General features: G+C 38.7%; 1 protein-coding gene across 1 annotated transcript; it reads right to left on the bottom strand.

Moving 5' to 3' along the window:
• Positions 1–763: 763 nt before the first annotated feature.
• LOC121308001 (ladderlectin-like) lies at positions 764–14,315 on the bottom strand. Its single transcript, XM_041240295.1, has 7 exons — positions 14,152–14,315; positions 8,239–8,356; positions 6,250–6,322; positions 3,659–3,795; positions 2,726–2,860; positions 1,763–1,871; positions 764–911 (listed from the first exon to the last, which is right to left on the bottom strand). The coding sequence occupies exons 1-7, from the start codon at positions 14,313–14,315 to the stop codon at positions 841–843; spliced, it is 807 nt and encodes a 268-aa protein (XP_041096229.1). The 3' UTR covers positions 764–840.
• Positions 14,316–16,204: the final 1,889 nt, after the last annotated feature.

The raw sequence follows: 16,204 nt of genomic DNA, 5'->3' as shown, positions 1-16,204 counted from the left end.
TCTTGACATCCGCATTTAGGATGGAAATAGAAGATATGAACCATAGTCCAGGGAGTAGTTCTTCTTTTTTAATAGTAATGTTATACAGGCTTCCTGTAGCGTTGGCGACAGTTGCACCTGCCAGAGAGCCTGAAAACATAGCATTTAGAAGTGGAGATAGTTTGGAACCATGGGAAACCCATCTAGGCCAGGTGACTTAGCGCTCTGCATGGATCTATAGTGGGGATGTCTGTAGAACAGTTTTGTAGGGCTGTATTAGAAGGTTTGAAGGTTCGTTCGTTAGCCAGGAATTCGAAGATTGTTTAAACCTTTGAAGGTTCTTCAGACGTCATTAACAAGTAGCTATGGTGACGCCGCCAGTAAATTATGCAAACTGGTACCATCGAAAGTTCAAACCTTCCTTCGGTAATGTGTTCTGACCTTCGAAGGTCAAAATGTATGCTTCGTTGCAGCCCTACAGTTTTGGTCTGAGAGCAGCGTGGTGCTAAAGTGTCAAGAGAGCTGTGATGTTACCTTCTTGGGGGGGTGAGGGAGGGGTGGGTGGAGCTCCAAGACTAGGGGTGCATGATCAGATATCACTATACTCAGATAGGAGCATGAATGGACAGAAGGAAGCAATTTAGTAGGAATTATTTTTGAGTACTGCAAAATATGTTTCTAATTTGATTTCATATGCAGGATATGTTTTAAACATATTTGTGTTTCATGTGAAAAATAAATGATCAGAAATTACTTAATTATAATAAAAAATACAAACACGGTATGAATGCTTCTTAATTTTATTTATCAATCAGAATGGTCAAAAAGTTGACATTCTGTTTCAGAGATTTATGCAAATGATTAATTATTTGTATACACGCAGACCGATGGATACAAACTAACACAGGCTATGTCATTCCAGCCTCCGGGAACTGAAAGAAAGAAGAAAAAATAATTCAGCTCTGTTGCACAAAGCACGATCTCAGGGACAGTATAGTTTGGATATTGTAATGTATATCAACCAGTATGATCTCTTTGTAGGGTAAACCCCACTGCAGTAATCAAAAAGGTTTAACCAGACTTCAAAAGACAGTTTCAATATGTGCTCCTGAAACATGTGTCATATTTAAACACAACATGAATTTATCTGCATTTTGACTGTATTTGCTTCGACCAAAGACTGCTGACTGCCCCTGTAGTCTTTTCAAACCCATTAGGAGCCTTGAATAGGATACTTCACTTCTAAATCAAGACAGTCACAGTGGGGAGCTCAGTGAGACATATAGTGATCAAGAGCCAGCTGTTGGACCTCCATGCTGTAAGTCAGAACTGCTGTGAATGTAAAGATGTGTCTAATATCTTTTATTTATTTATTTATTTATTTATTTTAAAATGCAAAGGCATGTTTCTTGAAGAGTATGTAATGATATTAATTGTATAACATCATCCAGAAACACGATACTTGCTGGTAGGATCTGTGAAAGTCTTGTTCTGAGTAAGTATCCTGTGAATTTTAAACCACAGACTTTATTCTGTTCCTTTCAGAATATTTGCCTTTGCTGAACTGGTCCATGTGTCTCATAAGGAACCACTTTCAATACCCTTTGGGTTGTTCTAAAGAACAATTAAGGACAGTCTTTCATTGTGGGTTCCATATAAAAGACAAGTCAAAGAAACTTTCTAACGGAAGATTCTAACAGAATTCTTTGTTCTAAGTTTCTAGTGAAGAAACACAAGTTTGAAATGCTGAGTAGACCATTAAAAATATATATAAATATATTACCCCCAAAGTTAATATGCAGACAGTTTTCAACAACTAAGTTGTTGGGTTCTCCCTTGTTCCAGTTACTGTAGTCCCATTTAGATCCATCGGTCCAATACCATGACCCCTCCTGTAGAGGTGAAAGGTGGAAGATAAGATGGTAGATATTAGTGTTTTCTGTATTTTGATATTCTTGTTTAATCAGTGGCACTTGTTCCTATTTGCTCCAGGTGCAAATGTTAGTGTTGTTGTCAGTATTGTGCATGTCATATGTCTTTCTCACCAGTCATATAACCATCCTTGCTCATAGTATTTCTTCTTAATAATGTATTTTGACTGTTCAAAATGAGTGAATATCGTTCTGAGGGTAGACTGAGCTCTTATTAAATGACTGGGCCGGCATATTTTGTATTTTATTTTTGTTCTCTTTATAGATGAAATAGTGTATTACAAGTTAGAGGTCTACACTTGGTCGGTCAAACGAGTCATTCCGAAAGCCTAAACACGTGACAGAAAGGTTACGTTTCCATGATGAATCTGTTGCATTTTCTAGTTTTACAACATATTTTGATTGTGTGTTTATGGCCTTGGTATGGAAGTAAAAATGTCTGTGCCCGAGATGAGAGGAACATTCGCTTCCAATCGGCTTTTAAAACTCAATGCGGAAGTTAATTACCATTGGTTGGTTCTCAATTGTAAAGCTGAGGGAAGGGCAACTTTACTTGTTTTGAAATCAACACATTAATAAAGAGGTGTGCTTTGATTTTTAATACCAGCCAACAAATATTTCTTAAAGGTAATTACTCTGGAAATACAAGTATCAGCACACCCCTACTGGTGACTGAATACAAAAATATCAACCCCCCCCCCCCCATCCATACAGTCATCCACAGACCCACAACACGACAGAGGATATCCACAACACATTCAACAAAGTGGATGTATTTTTGGTAAGGGAAGCCATATATAAAGAGGTTACTGTACCTTGAAGCAGTCAGAACCCCCGAGCCAGGTAATAGTGTTTGAGGCGTCATTCTTGTTGATCAGGTTCTGAATGAAATTGTTCTCGTTGACACTGTGTACAGAGGCGAGATTCCCCCCGACACTGAGGCAGAACAGCTGGAGGGAGCAATGAGAGACAGCTTGGACTAGGCAGACTGGGAGCACTGGGAAGCAGCATGTCCTCAATACACTGGGCACATCACACAGCCTATTTCACTTAACGCACCTTCTACAAGCAAAGCTCTTTCAAATGCTGCTTTATATTTCTGAATTTTAAAATACTATATACATTTTTTTAAAAATCTAGATTTCATCTAAAGATCCTGCAGAAATTGGCTGGCTTTGATAGAATCATATTTACAAGGAGCAGTTACCTAGAATCATTTTGGATTAAATTACCCTTGTATTGGTATCCAGGAAAAAACTTGTCTAATCTGAGTATTTGCCATGGTAACGGGACTACCAGCTTCACCAAGTTTGTGTTGAGAAGTGTTTTTCCACCCTCGGTGTGTCTCCTGTAGCTTTATGAAATAGACAATATTGAATTGGATGTTCTATTTCGGATGAAACAGGAAGGGGTGCTCACTGACTTTAGAGACACACATTGGTGGTACCAACTGTATAAAGCAATAATATTATATAAGTTCAATATAGGATCATCTGTGCTGTTATTTGGAATCCATAACTCTGTAGCTCCCACTTTGTCATGCCTAATTTGAATGATCTCAGTGCTAGTAATTTCTGACAAATTAAAACATTGCAACCATGGCGTTCTTTCAGAGCCCAAACTCCCCCCATAAAGACACATGCAGACAAGGGCTTGACCATGCCCGCTCTATGGCTGACACCATGATCAGGTGCCAATGAAACTGGGAGAGGTCCTCCAGGGTTTATGAATGGTAAAAATGATCATACCTCAGCATCAGCCCACGTCTTCCTGTCTTTTATATACTGGTAGCACCGGTTATTGAAACTGGCCCATCCCTTCAGACAGAAACCCCCACACATTGACGCTTCCCTCTTCTCCACTTCTTTCTTCTTATCACCCTGAGCTGTGAAGTACAGAACACCACAGACAGCAATTCATGGAGTGAGTCACTGTGTAGCAGTGAACAGGGCTGCCCTTACCCTTTCACCAGTGTGTTTCCCAGTCAGTCTGATCCAAGGTTTCTGCCTTATTCTGTACTACATCTCTTTTACACGCCTGGCAGCAATTAAATGGATAGAATTAGTACCTGTAGAATTTTTTTTGTGTAAGAACTATACAGAGCATTTATTTTAATGCTGCTTTTAAACAATTTTAAACAACAAGCATTATTGTGTTACCCTGAAGCAGGGATTTTATAAGTAGAATTTTATCTTGCAATATAATTATATTTTGAAAAAGGGGGTTTGTCAAGGAAATTCATGGTTAAATTTATTTTACTATAAGCATTTCTCAGCTATTAAATTCTGCTGTCTGTGTGACATGCTGTGGGGATTGGGTTGTTAAAACCGATTTCAGAATTTAATAGGTTGTAAATAAGGTACAGGCCACAAACTGTGTTAACACTTTGAAGCTCACCTTCCAAAATACTAATTTATTGTCTAGTCTCCTAAGGTGTAATAAAGCTTGCCAAACTACAGTGCAGTTTTGTATCATTATTGTGTTAAAAGTTAGCTAAAATACTTTAAAAATCATTTTTAATTACACAACTTGTAAGTAAGTAATTACACAACTTGTAAGTAAGTAAGTCTCGCAATAAATCTGAAGGGTTTATTGTGTTTTAAATCAATTTTATAAATTAATAACTATTTTTGAATATTATCATTTGATTGTATTATGATGTGTTTTAGATGCTTGTAGTCATAATTTTGTAAAGAGAATGAAACTGAAATTCGTATGCTTCTCCAATGAATGTATCTAAAGTTATATTGAATAGGAGGTTTACATGATAAATGCAAAATCCTTTAATAACGAAATAGGAGGATACATTCCATTTCTAACACATCCTTTTTTGTGTGACACGCAACTGTCTATCAAATACTGTGAACCAGGTCCAATTTATTTTCCCACGTGCTGTTTATTTTACATTTTCAGAGAAAAACAGGTTTAAAGTTCATTAAATTGCAAAAGGACACTCAATACTGTATCTTCAGCCAAGCCTCACCCCTGGTTCAATGTACATTTCACATACCTTTTTATAGACATGCATACTGCTAAATCCTCTCCTGAGCACTCATTTTATCACCAAACTCCTCAATAATGCAATCCAAGTCATTATTATATTGCTGTAACATCTGAAAAAACTTTGCAAAGTGATGTTCTTTGAACACTGGATGCGGAAGCAGCTACCTCTTCTGTTATGTGTCCGTGTTATCTCTGTGGTGCAGGGGTTCTCTCTATAGCTCAGATACATCCATTTTTTTCAGCTTCATTTGCTTACTTTCGGTCACACTCAACCATTGAAAGATTTTCTTGGCTTTTCCTGGTGAAAAAACCACTAGAGACCTGTGCTTTATGTCTTTTTGATAATGCCAGACATCAGCTGGAAAGGGAAAATTGTAATGTTGGACCTGGTCTGATATAGGACCACAAATGGTTAAACATTGCACCAACAGAATAAGTATAAAACTTATATTGTGTGTTTAGAAGTAACTGAACTGCAGCCATGCTATTGATATATTCACAATACGTAATGTGCGTCTATTCAACTAGATTCTGAACATTGTACATGCGTACTTAGCCACGTGGAAGCTGGCGTATGTATGTGTAATGCGTGACTCAACCAAACAATGCATGATGAACTACTAAGACTACTTCACTAGAACTCTATGACCAGAAAGCTCATCAAGGATGAATTATGAACATTTAACAATGCATTACTTTTACTTGAATGTTTTTTTTTGTTTCCAAATTTTGTAATAATAATTTGGATTGTTAGGTTTCTTTTTATCTTAATACAAATACACATTTATGATTGATTTGAAATACTTAAACATACATAATATTAATTGTTAATCTCTTTTCATCATGAATCTAGGGATAATTAAGCCAGAATCGCTAGTTCTTTTTGAGGTATTGTTTTTATTATGGTTAATAATAACATTATGAGCTATAATGGGTATTTTCTTTAATGGTAATTGGCGAGGACACCGTTGTGACATAAACCCTAGATATACAACGTAAATATGCATGACACTCTTCATCCCAACGGAGAGAGACAGCATGTATTGGACAGTGACAACAGATCCTCTAACACATTGAAACAAACTGGCATCTCAGCCCATTGAATTGAATGAAAAAGGCAAGGGCTGGCTGCATGCCGCAAACCATTCAGATCAATAACTAATGCCTTACCAGTCGAGAGGAGGTACGTATTTTACCACATGCTGATGTCGGAACTATTCATTCATCAGCTGCTAGGAGGAGATCCATCACATGGTTCAGTGGTCAAAGCTATTTCCTCACATTTTAAACTCAGTAATACATTTGGACAGATTTTTCCATCATTTAAATAGCCTACCTGTAGTCTGGCTGAGAGCCAGGGCAATGCAAACCACAACTGAGACCGTTGTTGGAAACATGATGACAGGCTCCTGGAAGAAGAAAAGAGACACCAGAAGCATCAAATCACTGCTCAGCCTGGAAAGATCCATAAAATGGTCATGTCAAATAAGTTTACCATAGTAAATTGAAAATGATCATTCAGAATTTTCTCCATGAATTTCCTATGATTATACTGTACATTTCCTATAGTTTACCACGGTGTGTGATGGTATTTGAACGATAAATCTCCCTCCCTCCCAGAAAAGGCACTGTGTAAGGCTGGTTGTATGTGTTCCCCTCGACTGGCGGACACGACGGTAGGTGGAAACTGGAAGTAGGCCACCTTAGGGAAAGTGCGTAACTGCAAGTACTCTAAATAGATCCATTGCGATCAGATACGGGTCAGATAGCGATTGGATAAACCATGGCAACGGGCTGATTGCAGGGAGGAGTTTGGTGCTACAAAGGGGATGCAGTTGCGTGAGTACGGCCCCTTAGGGTGATGATTGTAATGCGCCAGAGTGCTGTGTTTTGTTATTGTTTTGTTACAGAGGAGGACTGAGCAACCCAGGAGCTGCAGCCACAGAGCCAGCGCAGAAACCCTGAGTACCATCCTTCACGACACAAACACGGTACGGACATGAGCACCACTTTCCTCAGGACCTACAGAGCACAGTTTTGTGCAGAGAGGATTGAAAGTTTTGGATTGCCTTTTTGTTTGGGACTCTAACCCCTCGTATTGGCTTCCCCTATACCATTGTTGGTGTAGGGGCGACTGATTTATTATTTGCTTGTTTTAATGAATACGGATGTTTTTTCATTGAGAGTACTGTTTGGACATTCACTTTGTACACCGCACCGCTCGCACCCTGTCACGTATGGTTAGCCGTGTTTTTGAAGAAACCTAAATTCAATGACAAACATTTAGACTAGAAATCGAAGATTGAATAAGACTTCTATTTGAAAGGATTTTATTTTCATTTAGTATTCTTTATTCAGCACGACTGTGTGATTAATTGTTGTGGATGATGACCAGTTGTGTTCATTGGTTCATACTATTCTGGTACCCTTGGTAAATTATACAACATATACAGTGAAAGTAATACAGTAATACAACATACTGCCTTGGGACCGTAAAAACAGTATGTTATAACCGAGGTATGTAATAACCAGATACATGCACATACCTGCTAAATCAGCACAAAAATCAAAATCTAGTAGAGTACTGATGGATTAATGTACATATACAATGTATGCAGTATAAAGGTTTATTACAGAAGAAACAATATAAAACATTGTAATGTAACTAGTACTGTACATTACTATACAGTATGTAGCATGCTGTATTTTAATTATTTAATACAGTAATTATATGTTGCCTTGGATAAAAATCGTCAGCTAAACGAATTAGAAAAAAAAAATTATAAAAAAGTACAATACAGTAATAATAAATTGAAGAATTAATAAAACTGATCATAAAAAAATGTCCTCTGGTACTGGTTACAGTGCTGAGCTTAAAGTAAAGACTAGGGTTGACTGTGTTAACTCCTTTAAAGATTATGGAGACTTCAATAATGAACAGTTAGAATATATATATTAGCAATGATAGTTTTTTGTTCTTGGTTAAATAAATCCAGTCCCCACAATTTTCATAGCACATTCCTTTAAGCCCTGGGATTAGTCTGGTTGTTGCTTATTGGACTCTGTTCATGGCAACAATGTCCTTTTGGTATCGCAGTGACCAGATTGGACACAGTACTCAAATGTGGTCTCACCAGTGCATTGGACAACCCCATCACAACCTCCTTTGATTTGTAATCTACATTTTTAAATATATACCCAAGTATTCTGTTTGCCCTTTTAATTCCCTCATGTCTAAGTGTAGCACAGAAGCATCACCATTGTAGCACCACAACAATATAAGAATGAAGTGAGCAGAGAGATGGAGGGATTCGAGTGCTCTTACCTGTAGAAACTGCAGATTGCTTCCTTCTCTTCGAAATGATGTGTTTGACGGAGTGCACAGCTCTCTTATATCGTCGACTGTGTCTAGAGCTGATGTGATCCTATAAACATTGTGGCTGCTGGTGTTTGCACAAAGGAGTCTGGGTTTAACATCCTTATTATTGTTTAAAAACAAGAACCTTTGTTTACGTTCAGGTTTGGAGCACTGGGACAACACATTTTCATGGGACTTTAATACACCCACCCAGAGTACACAAATGGTTTATGTTTTCAATAATTTTCACACAGTTAATGGTGTGATAGCCCTTATAAAAATTTCCCATAGCAATGAAGCATAGTGACAGCATGTGTTCTCTGGTCCTGGTTTCTGTGCAGCGTTTAAACCATCGTCTTGTGTTCACTTTGCCATTAAAATTTATTTTATTTATATAGCACCTTTCATACCATAGTATCTCAAAGCCCTTTACATTTCAGTTAAAACAGAACAAAACAATGCAGTATAAAGAAGTGGTAAAAATAATAGTAAATAATAAGAAGAAGAAAATGAAGAAGAAATATAAATAAAACAATTTAGGAAAACAAGAAATGAATTAGAATAAACACAGAAATGAGCAAATAAAATCGATAAAACTGTTATGGTTGTAAATCACTTTAAAAAGGTTAAACTATACAAGTAACTCTTTAATCTCGACTTAAAAATATTGATCAACACAGCATCTCTAATAGAAAAGGGAAATGTGTTCCACAATCTGGGGGCATTATAACTAAATGCACTTTCTCCACTCCGTTTCAATTTTACCTTCAAGGCCAGTGTTAGCTGACTTTAAAGTGTGCAGTGGCTCATATGGTGATAGAATCTCTCTTATGTAATCCATTGTCATAGCATTTAGTGCTTTATATATCAATAGTAAGATTTTAAAATCAATTTTGAAATGCACTGGAAGCCAGTGCAGTGAGGCCAACACATGAGTTAAATGATCCCCTTTCTTAGTTGTAATTAGACCCTTAGCAGCTGCATTCTGAAGCTTCAAATGTGATAAGGCATGGCCCGGAAGCCCAGCAAATAAAGCATTGCAACAGTCAATAGTCGAAGCCTGTGAAGATTTTTAATGACTTCAATCAAGTCCCCCATAATTCTTCTTTGTTGTAGGCTAAATAAACAGTCCCTTCAACCTATCTTTGTAGGTCATTCCTTTAAGCGTCAAGTGAAGCAGACAGAAGTTTCTGCCGATGTCTTCACTAGGGATGTTGGACTTACTTTAATTTCCTAAATGTTTAAATTTCAAAATCAGACACCTCTCAGCCCAATGCACTCAGACCAAAACTTGTTAATGGCTATATGTAGTAAGTAGTCTAGGCCAGGAAATGTGTCCCATAACCTCATTACAGGTATGAACCTTCTAACCTTTTTCAGCTTGTCCTATTGCCTGGAGAGCATCAAATCTCACTATAAAATTGTGGTGGGACTTCATGTGGTGAGAGTGTTTCTTTTGAGTGCTTCACCATCAGGGTCTATATGAGGTTTTATAAACCGCTTACTGACCCACTCTCCCCTTTTGAAAATCATGCCGTCCCTGTGCTGGCTGGATGGCTGTATACAATGTGCGTAGGATGCGGTCTTAAGTTTAAAAAAATACATCTCTTATTAATTACATTCATTGCCAGTTATGATTTACTGTAGGGGTGTGTTGTGAAAATGACCATTGATAAATATTAATGGAGCATGAAGTGGTGGTATGTGGTATTTACCCTCAATACTATTTCCCGGACACTGCTCTCAGGTGTTGCCACTTGTCAACAATTATTATATAAACACTGAAATGAAAACTATGAGAGAGTTAGGACAGTTTGAACTTGTACAAATGATTTCGCTGTGTAATCACGGATCTCCTCATCTTACACCGGCTCCATCAAGAACCACTTTTATGATACTGGGGTCTATTCAAGGATCTACACAGCGGACACCCAGAGGGAAGATGTACTGTTCATCTCTGTCTCTTTCACTGCTCAGGGACATGCTTGAGAATCTCCTTTTCTTTTCAGAAGTCCTAAATGTTTCTTGTAAAACCACCACTGGAGAAACAAATGAAGAATAACGTGTTTTGACAAATCCATTATGCAGTTTTAAACCAAATTCATTTGAAGAAGCCCCAATGGAAATATGAAAAAGTAATTTGATGCTTGATGTCTCAACACTTGCTGTATAAATATATATCTCAAAATTCAGATCATATTGACATAGTCAGCTGTCTTAAGCCTATTTGTTTTCTTTTCTGAAATTAGGCATATTAAGATGAAAAGCTGCAGGACAGTTTTATTATCTTATGGATATGAACATTTTAAGACAACTAAGTATATTGTGGAAAATAGTCAATGTTTAATACAGTGGGTGAAAATGGCTCTATTGTGTCCTATTACAGGAGTAGCTCAAATGTTTGACTCCTTTACAGCTCAAGTTTGTGAAATATGTCTCATTTGAAGCATGTCTGTTTTGTTTGTCAAGTGGTGGTTTTAAAAGAAACATTTGAGATCGGTCAGAGAAGAAATTCCCAAGCATTTCTCACAGGGAAAGAGACAGAGAGGAGCAGTACATGTTCCCTCTGAGGAATGTTACTTAATACCACCATCGTTTAATTACAATTTGGGAATTTTACAAAACCAACATCTAAAAGCGTGCCTGTGTAAGTCTTTTCAGTGTATCTTCATATTTTAGGTAAGTAAAATGTCAGGTTTTAATATTTAAGCAGTGGTGGTCTTTATATCTGTCTGTTTATAGATCATTTGATTCATTTATTACATCTTACACAATCAGATGATAAAAAAGTTTAATAATCCTTAAAAAATAAAAATAAAAAAAATCTTGTCTTTAATAAAAGATCAAATCACTTACAAAACAAACTTGTACCAATCCCAAACTCCACATCTTCAATTTCTCATACCATGAACATAAAAAATATCAGTTACATCAGTGGAGACTAAAATTTAAGCCCATTTTAGACTCCGATGAAGAACTCCTCTCTGTCTGAAATGCAGCCCTCCCACTGGTAGAGCTGGTGATCTGAGCATGGGTTTTAATTGGAGGAGCGACCTACATCCTCCCACCCCCAAATAAAGCGCTGCTGCCTGGGTTGCCAGTTCTGCTTTAAAAGCGCGGAATTGGGCTTCTATTTCCACGGAGTCGCTTACAATTTTACCTTGCCGCTTTTTACTATACTTTGGGCTTCTTTTCAGACTTGGTCGCTTATGTTGAAAATGGTTAACACAGCAAAAGTCTGTTCAATATCATTCTTGTATAGAATAGCAAAACACATTATCTACCAGGTTTTTGTTTTCTCTGTAAGACATAGGAGGTTGATTGCAGTGTACCAAAGTTAGTCTACTTGGTGCTTCTAACTAGCGGTTTAAGCAGGTTTAGTCCACTTGCTTTGACTAAAGTTAGTACACTTGTTAATCCCGATTGCAGCGTACCAGACGATAATCACCACAGGTGGATCATCCGCTAAATCGGACTAATTTAGTATTATGAAGTATAAGACTAACTTAGTACACTTGGTCGTCCTACGTTTCTACAGCACATTTTAAAACAAAGACAGCTCCATTATTCTCTGAAATGACATCTGAAAATTATTGAAATGAAAAGTGAAGCTTTTTTAAGCATTTTGTTCATTAAGGTTCGCTCGCCGATGCCTAGTCGCATGAAAAGCTTCATGCTCAGTGCAAGGCACTGTAGACCCCAGTGTCTCAAGTGAAAGGCATCACTAAAATGTAACAGAATACAGAACTATATCTAATATTTTAAATTATTATATAAAATTGGCAATTGCACTGTGTACGTTGTACCATGTGTCATTGATACACAATATTATGCATTTACACCTTTTTCTTTTTTTTCTCATTTATCTCTCTTAAAGAAGTGGTATACTGCAAGCATGACCGGGTCGAAATATTACGGTTTTACTATACTATTTTACTATCAGAATACCAATATTTCATGCAGGTTGTCACATATTGCCCAGTACATTTTTTTTTTTTTTTTTTTTTCTAATTTTTTTTAATTTTCAGTCAGCTGTGATATAGCCTGGAGCTGACCCGAAGATCTCCAGGCTATAGGACGCATTCTGCACACCACGCGGAACCCGGTGTTTTTTAAAAAGCAATAGACAAGTTGAATAAAGTGACACAGTTTTCGAATGACGTTTCGGGTCACGTGATCCTTATCTCGTGTCTCGAGCTGGTGGGCAGGTATGCCGTATCTCTGATTCACTTAAAGCGGTTTCAGACCTTAAAAATAGTTTAGTTTGCTTTTATGAAAAACACTTGTGTAGTCATTGGCTGTAGCAGTAGGCACGGACGAGACAACGTTTGGTTGCCGGGGGTCATACAATTGCAGGGAGAAAAAATAAAAGACATAACGCAATGAAGAGCAGGCAAATGGCTAGCTAATATATCACGGGCAGACCTGAAGGAGTGTAGCTACTTGTCCTCAGAGTATGTTCACGACATTTAATTATGTATGTTACTTTTACCGCATTACTGAATAGTAGTTTATAGTAGTTATTTGAAATGTCCTGTTCCAGAAATATAATATAAATAAATTACAGTAATCTAAGAATATAAATTGACCGACATATATATTTGTAATGATTAAATACCTCAATATATTAGTGTTTTTTTTTTTTTTTTTATAAATACCTCGATATTAATAATTGTTTGATTTTGTAAAACGCAGAATGCAGTGTTATCGCAAAGATGATTAGAAATGACATAATTCCTGTACTTATATATACAGCGAAACTCTGATACAACGTACTGCCTTTTGGCTGTAGAAATAGTATGTTATAACCGAGTTATGTAATACATGCACATACAGATACATGCACATACCCGCCAAATCAGCACAAAAATCAAAACCTAGTACAGTACTAATTCATGTACTGTACATATACAATGCATGTAATATAAAGGTTTATTACAGAAGAAACAATATAAAACAATGTAACATGTAACTAGTTCTGTACATTATTATACAGTATGTAACATGCTGTATTCTAATTATTTAATACAGTAATTCTGTGTTGCCTTGGATAAAGATGGTCAACTAAACAAATTATAAAAAATAGCAAAAAACGTAATTAATGTACTGAATAATACTGTACTGTAATTAGTCAAATAAACAAATTAATAAAAAATAAAACAGGACAGTAATAATACATTATAGAAATAATACAACTGATAATAATAAAAATAATATGTCAGTAAACATTACCATACAAACTGTCAGTTGAGGTACAGTACAGTAATCATCGCCTGTACACCGTTTTAAGAAGTCTTTAGGCCCTTGCCACATTAACGTTTTAGAACCGAGCTACTAGCAATTTAATGGTCTTTATATCGACTTCTGATTAAATTAAAGAACGTCTTATCCGCCCCAGATTTTCCCTTTGTGCAAATGCCCATCTAAATTATTTTCTATGGCATGGGCATTTTTTCCACCATATGAATTATTCCCCTTTTGATTACTTAGGCGCTTTCTCGTAGCTCCTCCGTTCTGTTCCTGTGTTCAGTGAAAAAAATAAACAACAACATTTACGAGGGGGGGAAAAAAAGAAAGAACATGTATACATTACAATGGTTTCTAGGATACAGTCATCCAGAGAAGTGTTTTTTTCAACAACGGCTGGGTTAAACTAACCAGGTTTCATTATGGCAATCTCTAACACTGTTGGGCTAGGGTTCAGGTAAAGGGAGGAGGTGAAGAGGCCATCATGCCTGCGCACCGATCCGGCAGTAGTAGTTCAGATGCCTTGGCCCGTACTCCTAGACACTTTGCGTCTGGACCTCTTGTCGCTGACCCTGATTCCAAGGTCGCTGTATCTTCAGGCACAGTTGCTTCCCCTGTTTCCCACTTCGCTACCTGTGATGCCCCAGATGCCAAAGCTGTTCCCCCGTCTCCTGGTTCTTTCTCCCTGGTAGACCAGACGTTGCTGTGCCAGCTCCACTTGTCACACCTGCAGCTACAGCGACCAGGTCACCGGCCTGCACTCCAATCACCTCTCCCACCCCGTACGGGTCCCCCATCGCCGGTCCACGGTCCCTGGCTGACGGCGCTGGAATATGGACTAACCCACCCTCACAGAAGACACTGTATACTATTATGTGTTCTACATTTTTATTAGCTGTATATAGCGTGTTCCTGTCGCCACTGCTGTGAAAGGTAATGTCGTAGCCAAAGTACCATTTTATGGTACTTTGTGGGACAAATCTCATTGTGTCTGGTGTGTGGAGAATAAGAAAAACTCGAAGCTACACAGGTTGGAGCATAAACACCCCAGACCAGCTATAAATTCAACTGGAACCATCGTCGGAGACAACCGCTAAAAAAAGGTGCCTATAATATTAAATGAACTGTTTTATAACTTATTAATGCATTTCCTTATTTTATTTGTCATGTTCACTGAATTTAAGAATTTAATGTTAAAATATAAGTTTGCCCAGCACATGGGGAAATTAGTGTTGGTGTAATTTATATGTGGAAATAGGTTTATTGTGTGCCTTTTTGGAGTTGTTTTGTTTGTTTGATTAATTGATTGTAGAACACACGTCTGGTTTTACAAGAGTTCAAAGTAACATTGCAGTTAAAATGGATGGCTCTTTTTTTATGCCTACCTGTGACAGAAATATAGTGAGTTCTGGTGATAAATCTCCCTCCCGACCTGTGAGGGCGCTAAAGAACGGGAGGAGAAGTATCTGGAAGGGCTGGCCTGACAGTTCATTTCCAGAACCGGGAAGTCGATCAGCCTGGAAAGAAGTGAGACTCTGTTGTAAGACCATACTGACCTGAAAGGTAAACGAGGGGCAGCTGCAAGTAATAAGGCAGCTGCAATCATTTACCTAGCTGTCATGCGGGGTTACATATAGGGGCCAGGGTAACGCTGATCTTATCCTTCGTTTGGGTAGAAACGCTGGAGAGAGAGAGAGTGTTGTGTGTGTTTTTTTGTTTGTTTAAATAACTGTCTGTGTTTTCACCGCTAGACAGTTGAGCGCACAAATCTGGAGCTGTCACCAAGGGTCAGCATGAACTGGATCACCACTGCACCAACTGGCACGAATTACCCGGGTCTTCACCACCGCACACGCATGTCTGCACTCACCCAGGACTAGTGACCGTGTATTCGTTTCTGTTCGGGACTGTGCACTGTTTGTTAGCCCCGCGCTTTACACATGGTTGTGTACTGCCGGGGTAAGAGGTCACCAGACCTGGAAAACAAATAAATCACTTTTCCAACCAGATTACAGTTGTCTGCCTTTCACTCCTGCACCGCATCACCTGTTCCCCACTCACCAGCCACTTTGCATCACGTGGTGTCAGATTTTGGATGGACTGCAATGCACTGGCAGAGCTGCTGCAGGCGCTGGAGAGCAGGCGTGACGCAAAGGAGAGAAGGAGGGAGGAGTGCTACACGGCGCTCATTGAGCGGGTAGGGCTGGCCGTCGCCGCAGCAACAGCCCCTACCGCAACACCACTGATGTCGCCCCTGAAGGCACAGGCGATGAAGATGTCGGCGGAGGATGACTCGGAGGCATACTTGGTGGGTGGTTGAACGGTTGGCCACCATGGTGGCTTGGCCATGGGAATTCTGGGCCAGCCAGCTGGGATTCTGCCTGATCGGGGAGGTTCAGGCAGCCTACCAAGCCATGAGCGACCATCACGTCGCTGACTAAGACCTGGTCAAACAGGCTATCCTCTGTCGCCTTAATATAACCGTGGATACCAACCGGGCGCGGTTTAGGGAGTACTGGAGACACGCCCCAGCGTGGTTGCAGAGCGGTTGTGCGACCACATGGTGCATTGGCTGACCCCCGGGAAGAAGACCGCCCAACAGATGGGGGAAGCCATTGTGGTCGGCGCCGAAACCCAGGCGTGGATACGGTGCCACAACCCCAACACCCTGGATGAGGCTGTCAAA

The sequence above is a fragment of the Polyodon spathula genome, chromosome 3 (genome assembly GCF_017654505.1).
Source record: "Polyodon spathula isolate WHYD16114869_AA chromosome 3, ASM1765450v1, whole genome shotgun sequence".
In the NCBI taxonomy this organism is placed as follows: Eukaryota; Metazoa; Chordata; class Actinopteri; order Acipenseriformes; family Polyodontidae; genus Polyodon; species Polyodon spathula.
The sequence above is the reverse complement of the archived record's forward strand: the minus strand, read 5'-3'. Positions and strand labels throughout refer to the sequence as shown.

Excerpts from the sequence above, each read along its gene's own strand:
- LOC121308001 (XM_041240295.1), bottom strand. The coding sequence starts at position 14,315 with ATGGGGGACCCGTACGGGGTGGGAGAGGTGATTGGAGTGCAGGCCGGT. Across the intron at positions 6,323-8,238 it reads GCAATCTGCAGTTTCTACAG|GAGCCTGTCATCATGTTTCC; the intron begins GTAAGAGCACTC and ends TTCTTCTTCCAG. Across the intron at positions 2,861-3,658 it reads AGACGTGGGCTGATGCTGAG|CTGTTCTGCCTCAGTGTCGG; the intron begins GTATGATCATTT and ends TGCTCCCTCCAG.